The sequence below is a fragment of the Oncorhynchus clarkii genome, unplaced genomic scaffold, assembly GCF_045791955.1.
Source record: "Oncorhynchus clarkii lewisi isolate Uvic-CL-2024 unplaced genomic scaffold, UVic_Ocla_1.0 unplaced_contig_9910_pilon_pilon, whole genome shotgun sequence".
Classification (NCBI taxonomy): Eukaryota; Metazoa; Chordata; class Actinopteri; order Salmoniformes; family Salmonidae; genus Oncorhynchus; species Oncorhynchus clarkii.
This window is the reverse complement of record NW_027258028.1, coordinates 42,501-60,000: the sequence shown is the minus strand read 5'-3', so window position 1 is coordinate 60,000 and position 17,500 is coordinate 42,501. Positions and strand designations below refer to the sequence as shown.

Sequence of the window (17,500 nt, the reverse complement as noted above, 5' to 3'; positions counted from 1 at the left end):
GAATAGGGTTCTATTTGGGACATAACCCATACCACATACTGACCTCTGACCCCATCAGGTGAGCGTTGCCGTGGGGAAGAAGACCCTGTTCCTGTTTAACCTCAACGACCCCGACAACCCCATAGAGCTGGCCTTCCAACAGCGCTACGGACACATTATCTCCTACCGCTGGTACACACACACACACACACACACACACACACACACACACACACACACATTTCTTTGGCTATTTCTGTTTGTAACTTGCCATTTTCTCACCTCCCCCTCCCCCCTCTCCCCTCCTCCTCCCTTCCCTCCCCCCCCCTCCTCCTCTGCCCCCCTCTCCTCCTCCGCCCCCCTCTCCCACTTCCTCATCCCCCCCCCCTCTCCCCCCCTCCCTCTTCCTCCTCCCCTCCCCCCTCCTCCCTCCTCTCCTCCTCCCCCTCCTCCCCTCCTCCCAGGTATGGTGATGGCTACATCCTGATCGGTTTCTCTCAGGGTTATTTTGTGGTGATCTCCACTCACATCAGAGAGATCGGTCAGGAGCTGTTCCAGGCTCACAACCATAAAGACAGTCTGACCAGCGTCGCCATTTCCTCTGCTCTCAACAAGGCTGCCTCCTGTGGGGACAACAGGTACCCACACACACTATACACACACACACACACACACTGCAGAGATTCCCTAATAAATTGTGTTTATGTGTGTGTGTGTGTGTGTGTGTGTGTGTGTGTGTGTGTGTGTGTGTGTGTGTGTGTGTGTGTGTGTGTGTGTGTATACCTGTGTGTGTGTGTGTGTGTGTGTGTGTGTGTGTGTGTGTGTGTGTGTGTGTGTGTGTGTTTGTTGCAGTATAAAGATCCATGATCTGTCTGAGCTGAAGGAGATGGACGCCATCGTCAACCTGGAGGATGAGACTCAAGGTGACACGCTGACTGATGACACACACACACACACACACCTTATACAGCATACAGACCCCCCCCACACACACACACACACACACACCATACAGACCCCCACACACAGTTGGAATACAATTAATGTGTTCATCCCCAAATGCAGTTAACTTGAATTTTGGTGTTTGTCTGTGTCTCCCCCCCCCCAGGTCTAGACCAGTTGAGCTGGACAGATGATGGTCAGTTGTTGGCCGTCTCCACCCAGAGAGGAGCCCTGCACGTCTTCCTGACCCGTCTCCCCATCCTGGGGCACAGCTGTGGGACCCGCCTGGCCTATCTGACCTCCCTGCTGGAGGTCACCGTGTCTAACCGCGTAGAGGGGGTGAGAACACGCTGTGGGACCATTCTAAACAGAACACGCTGTGGGACCATTCTAAACAGAACACCTGGGGGACCATTCTAAACAGAACACCTGGGGGAACATTCTAAACAGAACACCTGGGGGAACATTCTAAACAGAACACCTGGGGAAAACACCATTCTAAACAGAACACCTGGGGGAAAACACCATTCTAAACAGAACACCTGGGGGAAACACCATTCTAAACAGAACACCTGGGGAAACACCATTCTAAACAGAACACCTGGGGGAAAACACCATTCTAAACAGAACACCTGGGGAAAACACCATTCTAAACAGAACACCTGGGGGAAAACACCATTCTAAACAGAACACCTGGGGGAAAACACCATTCTAAACAGAACACCTGGGGAAAACACCATTCTAAACAGAACACCTGGGGGAAAACACCATTCTAAACAGAACACCTGGGGGAAAACACCATTCTAAACAGAACACCTGGGGAAAACACCATTCTAAACAGAACACCTGGGGGAAAACACCATTCTAAACAGAACACCTGGGGCAAACACCATTCTAAACAGAACACCTGGGGGACCATTCTAAACAGAACACCTGGGGGAAAACACCATTCTAAACAGAACACCTGGGGGAAAACGCCATTCTAAACAGAACACCTGGGGAAAACACCATTCTAAACAGAACACCTGGGGGAAAACGCCATTCTAAACAGAACACCTGGGGCAAACACCATTCTAAACAGAACACCTGGGGGACCATTCTAAACAGAACACCTGGGGGAAAACACCATTCTAAACAGAACACCTGGGGCAAACACTTTTCTAAACAGAACACCTGGGGGACCATTCTAAACAGAACACCTGGGGGAAAACACCATTCTAAACAGAACACCTGGGGGAACATTCTAAACAGATCACCTGGGGAAAACACCATTCTAAACAGAACACCTGAGGGAAAACACCATTCTAAACAGAACACCTGGGGAAAACACCATTCTAAACAGAACACCTGGGGGAAAACACCATTCTAAACAGAACACCTGGGGGAAAACACCATTCTAAACAGAACACCTGGGGGAAACACCATTCTAAACAGAACACCTGAGGGAAAACACCATTCTAAACAGAACACCTGGGGAAAACACCATTCTAAACAGAACATCTGGGGAAAACACCATTCTAAACAGAACACCTGGGGAAAACACCATTCTAAACAGAACACCTGGGGAAAACACCATTCTAAACAGAACACCTGGGGGAAAACACCATTCTAAACAGAACACCTGGGGGAAAACGCCATTCTAAACAGGACACCTGGGGGAAACACCATTCTAAACAGAACACCTAGGGAAAACACCATTCTAAACAGAACACCTGGGGGACCATTCTAAACAAAACACCTGGGGAAAACACCATTCTAAACAGAACACCTGGGGGGAAACACCATTCTAAACAAAACACCTGGGGGAAAACGCCATTCTAAACAGAACACCTGGGGGAAAACACCATTCTAAACAGAACACCTGGGGGAAAACACCATTCTAAACAGAACACCTGGGGGAAAACACCATTCTAAACAGAACACCTGGGGGAAAACACCATTCTAAACAGAACACCTGGGGGAAAACACCATTCTAAACAGAACACCTGGGGGAAAACACCATTCTAAACAGAACACCTGGGGGAAAACACCATTCTAAACAGAACACCTGGGGGAAAACACCATTCTAAACAGAACACCTGGGGGAAAACACCATTCTAAACAGAACACCTGGGGGAAAACACCATTCTAAACAGAACACCTGGGGGAAAACACCATTCTAAACAGAACACCTGGGGGAAAACACCATTCTAAACAGAACACCTGGGGGAAAACGCCATTCTAAACAGAACACCTGGGGGAAACACCATTCTAAACAGAACACCTGGGGGAAAACACCATTCTAAACAGAACACCTGGGGGAAAACACCATTCTAAACAGAACACCTGGGGGACCATTCTAAACAGAACACCTGGTAAAACACCATTCTAAACAGAACACCTGGGGGAAAACACCATTCTAAACAGAACACCTGGGGGAAACACCATTCTAAACAGAACACCTGGGGGAAAACACCATTCTAAACAGAACACCTGGGGGAAAACACCATTCTAAACAGAACACCTGGGGGAAACACCATTCTAAACAGAACACCTGGGGGAAAACGCCATTCTAAACAGAACACCTGGGGGAAAACACCATTCTAAACAGAACACCTGGGGGAACATTCTAAACAGAACACCTGGGGGAAAACGCCATTCTAAACAGAACACCTGGGGGAAAACACCATTCTAAACAGAACACCTGGGGGACCATTCTAAACAGAACACCTGGGGGACCATTCTAAACAGAACACCTGAGGGAAAACACCATTCTAAACAGAACACCTGGGGAAAACACCATTCTAAACAGAACACCTGGGGGACCATTCTAAACAGAACACCTGAGGGAAAACACCATTCTAAACAGAACACCTGGGGGAAAACAACATTCTAAACAGAACACCTGGGGGACAGAACATTCTAAACAGAACACCTGAGGGAAAACACCATTCTAAACAGAACACCTGGGGGAAAACACCATTCTAAACAGAACACCTGGGGGAAAACACCAAACACCATTCTAAACAGAACACCTGGGGGAAAACATTCTAAACAGAACACCTGGGGAAACACCATTCTAAACAGAACACCTGGGGAAAACACCATTCTAAACAGAACACCTGGGGGAAAACACCATTCTAAACAGAACACCTGGGGGAAAACACCATTCTAAACAGAACACCTGGGGGACCATTCTAAACAGAACACCTGGGGGAAAACACCATTCTAAACAGAACACCTGGTAAAACACCATTCTAAACAGAACACCTGGGGGACCATTCTAAACAGAACACCTGGTAAAACACCATTCTAAACAGAACACCTGGGGGAAAACACCATTCTAAACAGAACACCTGGGGGAAAACATTCTAAACAGAACACCTGGGGGAAACACCATTCTAAACAGAACACCTGGGGGAAAACGCCATTCTAAACAGAACACCTGGGGGAAACACCATTCTAAACAGAACACCTGGGGGAAAACACCATTCTAAACAGAACACCTGGGGGAAACACCATTCTAAACAGAACACCTGGGGGAAAACACCATTCTAAACAGAACACCTGGGGGACCATTCTAAACAGAACACCTGGGGGAACATTCTAAACAGAACACCTGGGGGAACATTCTAAACAGAACACCTGGGGGAAAACACCATTCTAAACAGAACACCTGGGGGAACATTCTAAACAGAACACCTGGGGGAAAACACCATTATAAACAGAACACCTGGGGGAAAACACCATTCTAAACAGAACACCTGGGGGACCATTCTAAACAGAACACCTGGGGAAAACACCATTCTAAACAGAACACCTGGGGGAAAACACCATTCTAAACAGAACACCTGGGGGAAAACACCATTCTAAACAGAACACCTGGGGGAAACACCATTCTAAACAGAACACCTGGGGGAAAACACCATTCTAAACAGAACACCTGGGGGAAACACCATTCTAAACAGAACACCTGGGGAAAACACCATTCTAAACAGAACACCTGGGGGAAAACGCCATTCTAAACAGAACACCTGGGGGAAACGCCATTCTAAACAGAACACCTGGGGGAAAACACCATTCTAAACAGAACACCTGGGGGAAAACACCATTCTAAACAGAACACCTGGGGGACCATTCTAAACAGAACACCTGGGGGAAAACACCATTCTAAACAGAACACCTGGGGGAAAACACCATTCTAAACAGAACACCTGGGGGAAAACACCATTCTAAACAGAACACCTGGGGGAAAACACCATTCTAAACAGAACACCTGGGGGAAAACACCATTCTAAACAGAACACCTGGGGGAAAACACCATTCTAAACAGAACACCTGGGGGAAAACACCATTCTAAACAGAACACCTGGGGGAAAACACCATTCTAAACAGAACACCTGGGGGAAAACACCATTCTAAACAGAACACCTGGGGGAAAACACCATTCTAAACAGAACACCTGAACACCTGGGGAAAACACCATTCTAAACAGAACACCTGGGGGAAAACACCATTCTAAACAGAACACCTGGGGGAAAACACCATTCTAAACAGAACACCTGGGGGAAAAAACAGAACACCTGGGGGAAAACACCATTCTAAACAGAACACCTGGGGGAAAACACCATTCTAAACAGAACACCTGGGGGAAAACAGAACACCTGGTAAAACACCATTCTAAACAGAACACCTGGGGGAATTCTAAACAGAACACCTGGGGGAAAACACCATTCTAAACAGAACACCTGGGGGAAAACACCATTCTAAACAGAACACCTGGGGGAAAACACCATTCTAAACAGAACACCTGGGGGAAAACACCATTCTAAACAGAACACCTGGGGGAAAACACCATTCTAAACAGAACACCTGGGGGAAAACACCATTCTAAACAGAACACCTGGGGGCCATTCTAAACAGAACACCTGGGGGAAAACACCATTCTAAACAGAACACCTGGGGGAAAACAGAACACCTGGGGGAAAACACCATTCTAAACAGAACACCTGGGGGAAAACACCATTCTAAACAGAACACCTGGGGGACCATTCTAAACAGAACACCTGGGGGAAAACAGAACACCTGGGGGATTCTAAACAGAACACCTGGGGGAAAACACCATTCTAAACAGAACACCTGGGGGAAAACACCATTCTAAACAGAACACCTGGGGGAAAACACCATTCTAAACAGAACACCTGGGGGAAAACACCATTCTAAACAGAACACCTGGGGGAAAACACCATTCTAAACAGAACACCTGGGGGAAAACACCATTCTAAACAGAACACCTGGGGGAAAACACCATTCTAAACAGAACACCTGGGGGAAAACACCATTCTAAACAGAACACCTGGGGGAAAACACCATTCTAAACAGAACACCTGGGGGAAAACACCATTCTAAACAGAACACCTGGGGGAAAACACCATTCTAAACAGAACACCTGGGGGAAACACCATTCTAAACAGAACACCTGGGGGAAAACACCATTCTAAACAGAACACCTGGGGGAAAACACCATTCTAAACAGAACACCTGGGGGACCATTCTAAACAGAACACCTGGGGGAAAACACCATTCTAAACAGAACACCTGGGGGAAAACACCATTCTAAACAGAACACCTGGGGGAAACACCATTCTAAACAGAACACCTGGGGGAAAACACCATTCTAAACAGAACACCTGGGGGAAAACACCATTCTAAACAGAACACCTGGGGGAAACACCATTCTAAACAGAACACCTGGGGGAAAACGCCATTCTAAACAGAACACCTGGGGGAAAACACCATTCTAAACAGAACACCTGGGGGAAACACCATTCTAAACAGAACACCTGGGGGAAAACGCCATTCTAAACAGAACACCTGGGGGAAAACACCATTCTAAACAGAACACCTGGGGGACCATTCTAAACAGAACACCTGGGGGACCATTCTAAACAGAACACCTGGGGGAAAACACCATTCTAAACAGAACACCTGGGGAAAACACCATTCTAAACAGAACACCTGGGGGACCATTCTAAACAGAACACCTGAGGGAAAACACCATTCTAAACAGAACACCTGGGGGAAAACAACATTCTAAACAGAACACCTGGGGGACCATTCTAAACAGAACACCTGAGGGAAAACACCATTCTAAACAGAACACCTGGGGGAAAACAACATTCTAAACAGAACACCTGGGGGAAAACACCATTCTAAACAGAACACCTGGGGGAACATTCTAAACAGAACACCTGGGGAAACACCATTCTAACCAGAACACCTGGGGAAAACACCATTCTAAACAGAACACCTGAGGGAAAACACCATTCTAAACAGATCACCTGGGGGAAAACAATTCTAAACAGAACACCTGGGGGACCATTCTAAACAGAACACCTGGGGGAAAACACCATTCTAAACAGAACACCTGGTAAAACACCATTCTAAACAGAACACCTGGGGGACCATTCTAAACAGAACACCTGGTAAAACACCATTCTAAACAGAACACCTGGGGGACCATTCTAAACTGAACACCTGGGGGAACATTCTAAACATAACACCTGGGGGGAAACACCATTCTAAACAGAACACCTGGGGGAAAACGCCATTCTAAACAGAACACCTGGGGGAAACACCATTCTAAACAGAACACCTGCGGGAAAACGCCATTCTAAACAGAACACCTGGGGGAAACACCATTCTAAACAGAACACCTGGGGGAAAACACCATTCTAAACAGAACACCTGGGGGACCATTCTAAACAGAACACCTGGGGGAACATTCTAAACAGAACACCTGGGGGAACATTCTAAACAGAACACCTGGGGGAAAACACCATTCTAAACAGAACACCTGGGGGAACATTCTAAACAGAACACCTGGGGGAAAACACCATTATAAACAGAACACCTGGGGAAAACGCCATTCTAAACAGAACACCTGGGGGACCATTCTAAACAGAACACCTGGTAAAACATCATTCTAAACAGAACACCTGGGGGACCATTCTAAACAGAACACCTGGGGGAAAACACCATTCTAAACAGAACACCTGGGGAAAACACCATTCTAAACAAAACACCTGGGGGAAAACACCATTCTAAACAGAACACCTGGGGGAAACACCATTCTAAACAGAACACCTGGGGGGAAACACCATTCTAAACAGAACACCTGGGGGAAAACACCATTCTAAACAGAACACCTGGGGAAAACGCCATTCTAAACAGAACACCTGGGGGAAAACGCCATTCTAAACAGAACACCTGGGGGAACATTCTAAACAGAACACCTGGGGGGAAACACCATTCTAAACAGAACACCTGGGGGAAAACGCCATTCTAAACAGAACACCTGGGGGACCATTCTAAACAGAACACCTGGGGGAAAACACCATTCTAAACAGAACACCTGGGGGAAAACACCATTCTAAACAAAACACCTGGGGGAAAACACCATTCTAAACAGAACACCTGGGGGAAACACCATTCTAAACAGAACACCTGGGGGCAAACACCATTCTAAACAGAACACCTGGGGGAAAACACCATTCTAAACAGAACACCTGGGGGAAACACCATTCTAAACAGAACACCTGGGGGAAAACGCCATTCTAAACAGAACACCTGGGGGAAACACCATTCTAAACAGAACACCTGTAGAGCGAGTGAGCGAGCGTGTGCACACACGCAGTGTCATGAACTCCGTGTCGTCTGACAGGAAGCTCCTGTTGCTGTGGCGGTGGAGGTGGAGCCTAACTTCATCGCCGTGGGACCCTACCACGTTGCCGTGGGGATGAACAACCGAGCCTGGTTCTACGCCCTGGGAGACTCCGGTGTGTGTGTGTGTGTGTGTGTGTGTTCACTGAGTTTGTGAGTGTGTATTTGATGTTCTTGGAAACATTGTGATGTTTTTGTAAACATCAGGTGTGGAGAGGCTGAAGGACATGGAGTATTTGGGGACCATCGCCACCATGTGTCTGAACTCAGAATACGCAGCGGCTCTGTTTGAGGGCAAAGTACAGCTACACATGGTGAGAAGGGCGGGGTTTGGGGAGGGGGGGCTGTATGTAGTAGAAGGTCCTGTGTATTTGAGTGTCCGTATCTGTGATCTTAACGTGTGTGTGTGTGTGTGTGTGTGTGTGTGTAGATGGAGGGCGAGGGCCAACAGGAACAGAGACAGACCAGGCTGTTTCCAGACGGAGACCGTAAAGAACACATCGTCAGTCACGCCCTCACTAACGACTTCCTGTTCTACGGGACTGATGTAAGACCCCACACACACACACACACACACACACACACACACACACACACACACACACACACGTGTTAAACCTAGAAACCCCATGTTCCAGAGTGGTGTGATAGTGTGTGTCTCTCCATGTCTCCTCCCAGAGTGGTGTGATAGTGTGTGTCTCTCCATGTCTCCTCCCAGAGTGGTGTGATAGTGTGTGTCTCTCCATGTCTCCTCCCAGAGTGGTGTGATAGTGTGTGTCTCTCCATGTCTCCTCCCAGAGTGATGTGATAGTGTGTATCTCTCCATGTCTCTCCATGTCTCCTCCCAGAGTGGTGTGATAGTGTGTGTCTCTCCATGTCTCCTCCCAGAGTGGTGTGATAGTGTGTGTCTCTCCATGTCTCCTCCCAGAGTGGTGTGATAGTGTGTGTCTCTCCATGTCTCCTCCCAGAGTGATGTGATAGTGTGTATCTCTCCATGTCTCTCCATGTCTCCTCCCAGAGTGGTGTGATAGTGTGTGTCTCTCCATGTCTCTCCATGTCTCCTCCCAGAGTGGTGTGATAGTGTGTATCTCTCCATGTCTCCTCCCAGAGTGGTGTGATAGTGTGTATCTCTCCATGTCTCCTCCCAGAGTGGTGTGATAGTGTGTATCTCTCCATGTCTCTCCATGTCTCCTCCCAGAGTGGTGTGATAGTGTGTATCTCTCCATGTCTCCTCCCAGAGTGGTGTGATAGTGTGTATCTCTCCATGTCTCCTCCCAGAGTGGTGTGATAGTGTGTATCTCTCCATGTCTCCTCCCAGAGTGGTGTGATAGTGTGTGTCTCTCCATGTCTCCTCCCAGAGTGGTGTGATAGTGTGTGTCTCTCCATGTCTCCTCCCAGAGTGGTGTGATAGTGTGTGTCTCTCCATGTCTCCTCCCAGAGTGGTGTGATAGTGTGTGTCTCTCCATGTCTCTCCATGTCTCCTCCCAGAGTGGTGTGATAGTGTGTGTCTCTCCATGTCTCCTCCCAGAGTGGTGTGATAGTGTGTGTCTCTCCATGTCTCCTCCCAGAGTGGTGTGATAGTGTGTATCTCTCCATGTCTCCTCCCAGAGTGGTGTGATAGTGTGTGTCTCTCCATGTCTCCTCCCAGAGTGGTGTGATAGTGTGTGTCTCTCCATGTCTCCTCCCAGAGTGGTGTGATAGTGTGTATCTCTCCATGTCTCTCCATGTCTCTTCCCAGAGTGGTGTGATAGTGTGTATCTCTCCATGTCTCTCCATGTCTCCTCCCAGAGTGGTGTGATAGTGTGTGTCTCTCCATGTCTCCTCCCAGAGTGGTGTGATAGTGTGTATCTCTCCATGTCTCCTCCCAGAGTGGTGTGATAGTGTGTATCTCTCCATGTCTCCTCCCAGAGTGGTGTGATAGTGTGTATCTCTCCATGTCTCCTCCCAGAGTGGTGTGATAGTGTGTATCTCTCCATGTCTCCTCCCAGAGTGGTGTGATAGTGTGTATCTCTCCATGTCTCCTCCCAGAGTGGTGTGATAGTGTGTATCTCTCCATGTCTCTCCATGTCTCCTCCCAGAGTGGTGTGATAGTGTGTATCTCTCCATGTCTCCTCCCAGAGTGGTGTGATAGTGTGTGTCTCTCCATGTCTCCTCCCAGAGTGGTGTGATAGTGTGTATTTCTCCATGTCTCCTCCCAGAGTGGTGTGATAGTGTGTGTCTCTCCATGTCTCCTCCCAGAGTGGTGTGATAGTGTGTGTCTCTCCATGTCTCCTCCCAGAGTGGTGTGATAGTGTGTATCTCTCCATGTCTCCTCCCAGAGTGGTGTGATAGTGTGTATCTCTCCATGTCTCCTCCCAGAGTGGTTTGATAGTGTGTGTCTCTCCATGTCTCCTCCCAGAGTGGTGTGATAGTGTGTGTCTCTCCATGTCTCTCCATGTCTCCTCCCAGAGTGGTGTGATAGTGTGTATCTCTCCATGTCTCCTCCCAGAGTGGTGTGATAGTGTGTGTCTCTCCATGTCTCCTCCCAGAGTGGTGTGATAGTGTGTGTCTCTCCATGTCTCCTCCCAGAGTGGTGTGATAGTGTGTATCTCTCCATGTCTCCTCCCAGAGTGGTGTGATAGTGTGTATCTCTCCATGTCTCCTCCCAGAGTGGTGTGATAGTGTGTGTCTCTCCATGTCTCCTCCCAGAGTGGTGTGATAGTGTGTATCTCTCCATGTCTCCTCCCAGAGTGGTGTGATAGTGTGTATCTCTCCATGTCTCCTCCCAGAGTGGTGTGATAGTGTGTATCTCTCCATGTCTCCTCCCAGAGTGGTGTGATAGTGTGTATCTCTCCATGTATCTCTCCATGTCTCTCCATGTCTCCTCCCAGAGTGGTGTGATAGTGTGTATCTCTCCATGTCTCCTCCCAGAGTGGTGTGATAGTGTGTATCTCTCCATGTCTCCTCCCAGAGTGGTGTGATAGTGTGTGTCTCTCCATGTCTCCTCCCAGAGTGGTGTGATAGTGTGTGTCTCTCCATGTCTCCTCCCAGAGTGGTGTGATAGTGTGTATCTCTCCATGTCTCCTCCCAGAGTGGTGTGATAGTGTGTGTCTCTCCATGTCTCCTCCCAGAGTGGTGTGATAGTGTGTATCTCTCCATGTCTCCTCCCAGAGTGGTGTGATAGTGTGTATCTCTCCATGTCTCCTCCCAGAGTGGTGTGATAGTGTGTATCTCTCCATGTCTCCTCCCAGAGTGGTGTGATAGTGTGTGTCTCTCCATGTCTCCTCCCAGAGTGGTGTGATAGTGTGTGTCTCTCCATGTCTCTCCATGTCTCCTCCCAGAGTGGTGTGATAGTGTGTGTCTCTCCATGTCTCTCCATGTCTCCTCCCAGAGTGGTGTGATAGTGTGTATCTCTCCATGTCTCCTCCCAGAGTGGTGTGATAGTGTGTATCTCTCCATGTCTCCTCCCAGAGTGGTGTGATAGTGTGTATCTCTCCATGTCTCCTCCCAGAGTGGTGTGATAGTGTGTGTCTCTCCATGTCTCCTCCCAGAGTGGTGTGATAGTGTGTGTCTCTCCATGTCTCCTCCCAGAGTGGTGTGATAGTGTGTATCTCTCCATGTCTCCTCCCAGAGTGGTGTGATAGTGTGTGTCTCTCCATGTCTCCTCCCAGAGTGGTGTGATAGTGTGTGTCTCTCCATGTCTCCTCCCAGAGTGGTGTGATAGTGTGTATCTCTCCATGTCTCCTCCCAGAGTGGTGTGATAGTGTGTATCTCTCCATGTCTCTCCATGTCTCCTCCCAGAGTGGTGTGATAGTGTGTATCTCTCCATGTCTCCTCCCAGAGTGGTGTGATAGTGTGTATCTCTCCATGTCTCCTCCCAGAGTGGTGTGATAGTGTGTATCTCTCCATGTCTCTCCATGTCTCCTCCCAGAGTGGTGTGATAGTGTGTGTCTCTCCATGTCTCTCCATGTCTCCTCCCAGAGTGGTGTGATAGTGTGTGTCTCTCCATGTCTCCTCCCAGAGTGGTGTGATAGTGTGTGTCTCTCCATGTCTCCTCCCAGAGTGGTGTGATAGTGTGTATCTCTCCATGTCTCCTCCCAGAGTGGTGTGATAGTGTGTGTCTCTCCATGTCTCCTCCCAGAGTGGTGTGATAGTGTGTGTCTCTCCATGTCTCCTCCCAGAGTGGTGTGATAGTGTGTATCTCTCCATGTCTCCTCCCAGAGTGGTGTGATAGTGTGTATCTCTCCATGTCTCCTCCCAGAGTGGTGTGATAGTGTGTATCTCTCCATGTCTCTCCATGTCTCCTCCCAGAGTGGTGTGATAGTGTGTATCTCTCCATGTCTCCTCCCAGAGTGGTGTGATAGTGTGTGTCTCTCCATGTCTCCTCCCAGAGTGGTGTGATAGTGTGTGTCTCTCCATGTCTCCTCCCAGAGTGGTGTGATAGTGTGTATCTCTCCATGTCTCCTCCCAGAGTGGTGTGATAGTGTGTATCTCTCCATGTCTCCTCCCAGAGTGGTGTGATAGTGTGTATCTCTCCATGTCTCCTCCCAGAGTGGTGTGATAGTGTGTATCTCTCCATGTCTCTCCATTTCTCCTCCCAGAGTGGTGTGATAGTGTGTATCTCTCCATGTCTCCTCCCAGAGTGGTGTGATAGTGTGTGTCTCTCCATGTCTCCTCCCAGAGTGGTGTGATGGTGTGTATCTCTCCATGTCTCCTCCCAGAGTGGTGTGATAGTGTGTGTCTCTCCATGTCTCCTCCCAGAGTGGTGTGATAGTGTGTGTCTCTCCATGTCTCCTCCCAGAGTGGTGTGATAGTGTGTATCTCTCCATGTCTCCTCCCAGAGTGGTGTGATAGTGTGTGTCTCTCCATGTCTCTCCATGTCTCCTCCCAGAGTGGTGTGATAGTGTGTATCTCTCCATGTCTACTCCCAGAGTGGTGTGATAGTGTGTGTCTCTCCATGTCTCCTCCCAGAGTGGTATGATAGTGTGTATCTCTCCATGTCTACTCCCAGAGTGGTGTGATAGTGTGTGTCTCTCCATGTCTCCTCCCAGAGTGGTGTGATAGTGTGTATCTCTCCATGTCTCTCCATGTCTCCTCCCAGAGTGGTGTGATAGTGTGTGTCTCTCCATGTCTCCTCCCAGAGTGGTGTGATAGTGTGTGTCTCTCCATGTCTCCTCCCAGAGTGGTGTGATAGTGTGTGTCTCTCCATGTCTCCTCCCAGAGTGGTGTGATAGTGTGTATCTCTCCATGTCTCCTCCCAGAGTGGTGTGATAGTGTGTATCTCTCCATGTCTCCTCCCAGAGTGGTGTGATAGTGTGTATCTCTCCATGTCTCCTCCCAGAGTGGTGTGATAGTGTGTATCTCTCCATGTCTCCTCCCAGAGTGGTGTGATAGTGTGTATCTCTCCATGTCTCCTCCCAGAGTGGTGTGATAGTGTGTATCTCTCCATGTCTCCTCCCAGAGTGGTGTGATAGTGTGTATCTCTCCATGTCTCCTCCCAGAGTGGTGTGATAGTGTGTATCTCTCCATGTCTCCTCCCAGAGTGGTGTGATAGTGTGTATCTCTCCATTTCTCCTCCCAGAGTGGTGTGATAGTGTGTGTCTCTCCATGTCTCCTCCCAGAGTGGTGTGATAGTGTGTATCTCTCCATGTCTCTCCATGTCTCCTCCCAGAGTGGTGTGATAGTGTGTATCTCTCCATGTCTCCTCCCAGAGTGGTGTGATAGTGTGTGTCTCTCCATGTCTCCTCCCAGAGTGGTGTGATAGTGTGTATCTCTCCATGTCTCCTCCCAGAGTGGTGTGATAGTGTGTATCTCTCCATGTCTCCTCCCAGAGTGGTGTGATAGTGTGTATCTCTCCATGTCTCCTCCCAGAGTGGTGTGATAGTGTGTGTCTCTCCATGTCTCCTCCCAGAGTGGTGTGATAGTGTGTATCTCTCCATGTCTCCTCCCAGAGTGGTGTGATAGTGTGTATCTCTCCATGTCTCCTCCCAGAGTGGTGTGATAGTGTGTATCTCTCCACGTCTCCTCCCAGAGTGGTGTGATAGTGTGTATCTCTCCATGTCTCCTCCCAGAGTGGTGTGATAGTGTGTATCTCTCCATGTCTCCTCCCAGAGTGGTGTGATAGTGTGTATCTCTCCATGTCTCCTCCCAGAGTGGTGTGATAGTGTGTATCTCTCCATGTCTCCTCCCAGAGTGGTGTGATAGTGTGTATCTCTCCATGTCTCCTCCCAGAGTGGTGTGATAGTGTGTATCTCTCCATGTCTCCTCCCAGAGTGGTGTGAGAGTGTGTATCTCTCCATGTCTCCTCCCAGAGTGGTGTGATAGTGTGTATCTCTCCATGTCTCCTCTCAGAGTGGTGTGATAGTCTGCATCCTGGTGGAAGACTGGCAGATGTTGAACGAGTACCGCCACCCAGTCGGCATCAAGAAGGTGAATATAATATTATGGTGATGGTGGTGGTGGTGGTGGTGATGATGATAATGGAGGTGATGGGGTTGCCGCCGATGATAATGGTGGTGGTGATGATAATGGTGGTGGTGATGGTGATAATGGTGGTGGTGATGATGCTGATGGTGGTGGTGGTGGTGGTGGTGGTTGTGATGATTGTGTTGGTGATGGTGGTGGTGATGATGGTGGTGGTGTTGGTGGTGTGAATAATGGGGGTGGTGGTGGTGATGATGATGATAATGGTGGTGGTGATGATGGTGGTGATTATGATAATGGTGGTGGTGATGATGATAATGGTGGTGGTGATGATGCTGATGGTGGTGGTGATGATTGTGATGATTGTGTTGGTGATGGTGGTGGTGATGATGGTGGTGGTGATGATGGTGGTGGTGGTGATGGTGGTGGTGATGATGGTGGTGGTGGTGATGATGGTGGTGTTGGTGATGATGGTGGTGGTGATGGTGGTGGTGGTGGTGGTGGTGATGGTGGTGGTGGTGGTGGTGGTGGTGGTGGTGATTGTGGTGGTGGTGATTGTGGTGGTGGTGATTGTGGTGGTGGTGATGGTGGTGGTGGTGGTGGTGATGATATTGGTGGTGGTGGTGGTGGTGATGATGGTGATGATTGTGGTGGTGGTGGTGGTGGTGGTGATGATTGTGATGATTGTGGTGATGGTGGTGGTGATGGTGGTGGTGGTGATGATGGTGATGATTGTGGTGATGGTGATGATTGTGGTGGTGGTGGTGATGGTGGTGGTGGTGATGATGGTGGTGGTGGTGATGGTGGTGATGATTGTGGTGGTGATGGTGGTGATGATTGTGGTGGTGGTGGTGGTGGTGGTGGTGGTGGTGATGATTGTGGTGGTGGTGATGATTGTGGTGGTGGTGATGATTGTGGTGATGGTGATTGTGGTGGTGGTGATGATTGTGGTGGTGGTGGTGGTGATGATTGTGGTGGTGGTGGTGGTGGTGGTGGTGGTGGTGGTGATTGTGGTGGTGGTGATGATTGTGGTGATGGTGATTGTGGTGGTGGTGATGATTGTGGTGGTGGTGGTGATGATTGTGGTGGTGGTGATGGTGGTGGTGGTGATGATTGTGGTGGTGGTGGTGGTAGTGGTGGTGGTGATTTGTGGTGATGATTGTGGTGGTGGTGGTGGTGGTGGTGGTGATGATTGTGGTGATGGTGATGGTGGTGGTGGTGATGATTGTGGTGGTGGTGGTGATTGTGGTGGTGGTGGTGGTGGTGGTGGTGGTGATGATTGTGGTGGTGGTGATGATTGTGGTGATGGTGATGGTGGTGGTGGTGATGATTGTGGTGGTGGTGGTGATGATGGTGATGATTGTGGTGGTGGTGGTGGTGATGATGGTGATGATTGTGGTGATAGTGGTGGTGGTGATGGTGATGGTGGTGGTGATGGTGGTGATAGTGGTGGTGATGGTGGTGGTGATGGTGATAGTGGTGGTGATGGTGGTGATGGTGATAGTGGTGGTGATGGTGGTGGTGATAGTGGTGGTGGTGGTGATGATGGTGATGATGATGGTGATTATAGTTAAAATATATAATTGTTTTATATTCCAGGTGATTATTATAATAAATATATAATTGCAGGTTATTATTATACTAAATATATAATATATTATATTCCAGGTGATTAATATAATAAATATATAATATAATATATTATATTCCAGGTGATTATTATAATAAATATATAATATAATATATTATATTCCAGGTGATTATTATAATAAATATATATTATAATATATTATATTCCAGGTGATTATTATAATAAATATATAATATATTATATTCCAGGTGATTATTATAATAAATATATAATATAATATATTATATTCCAGGTGATTAATATAATAAATATATAATATAATATATTATATTCCAGGTGATTATTATAATAAATATATAATTGTTTTATATTCCAGGTGATTATTATAATAAATATATAATATATTATATTCCAGGTGATTAATATAATAAATATATAATATAATATATTATATTCCAGGTGATTAATATAATAAATATATAATATAATATATTATATTCCAGGTGATTATTATAATAAATATATAATATATTATATTCCAGGTGATTATTATAATAAATATATAATATAATATATTATATTCCAGGTGATTAATATAATAAATATATAATATAATATATTATATTCCAGGTGAATAATATAATAAATATATAATATAATATATTATATTCCAGGTGAATAATATAATAAATATATAATATAATATATTATATTCCAGGTGATTATTATAATAAATATATAATATAATATATTATATTCCAGGTGATTATTATAATAAATATATAATATAATATATTATATTCCAGGTGATTAATATAATAAATATATAATATAATATATTATATTCCAGGTGATTAATATAATAAATATATAATATAATATATT

At 47.1% G+C, this 17,500-nt stretch overlaps 1 protein-coding gene across 1 annotated transcript in view; it reads left to right on the top strand.

The window, feature by feature from the left end:
• Nucleotides 1-17,500, top strand: part of LOC139394574 (WD repeat-containing protein 19-like) — a 73,507-nt gene that overhangs the window by 14,486 nt on the left and 41,521 nt on the right. The window contains exons 8-15 of the mRNA XM_071142672.1: nucleotides 59-171; nucleotides 444-617; nucleotides 832-902; nucleotides 1,088-1,260; nucleotides 8,624-8,738; nucleotides 8,830-8,936; nucleotides 9,053-9,169; nucleotides 14,953-15,030. Of these exons, the coding sequence (XP_070998773.1) occupies nucleotides 59-171; nucleotides 444-617; nucleotides 832-902; nucleotides 1,088-1,260; nucleotides 8,624-8,738; nucleotides 8,830-8,936; nucleotides 9,053-9,169; nucleotides 14,953-15,030 (948 nt within the window). The remainder of the gene's footprint in view (nucleotides 1-58; nucleotides 172-443; nucleotides 618-831; nucleotides 903-1,087; nucleotides 1,261-8,623; nucleotides 8,739-8,829; nucleotides 8,937-9,052; nucleotides 9,170-14,952; nucleotides 15,031-17,500) is intronic.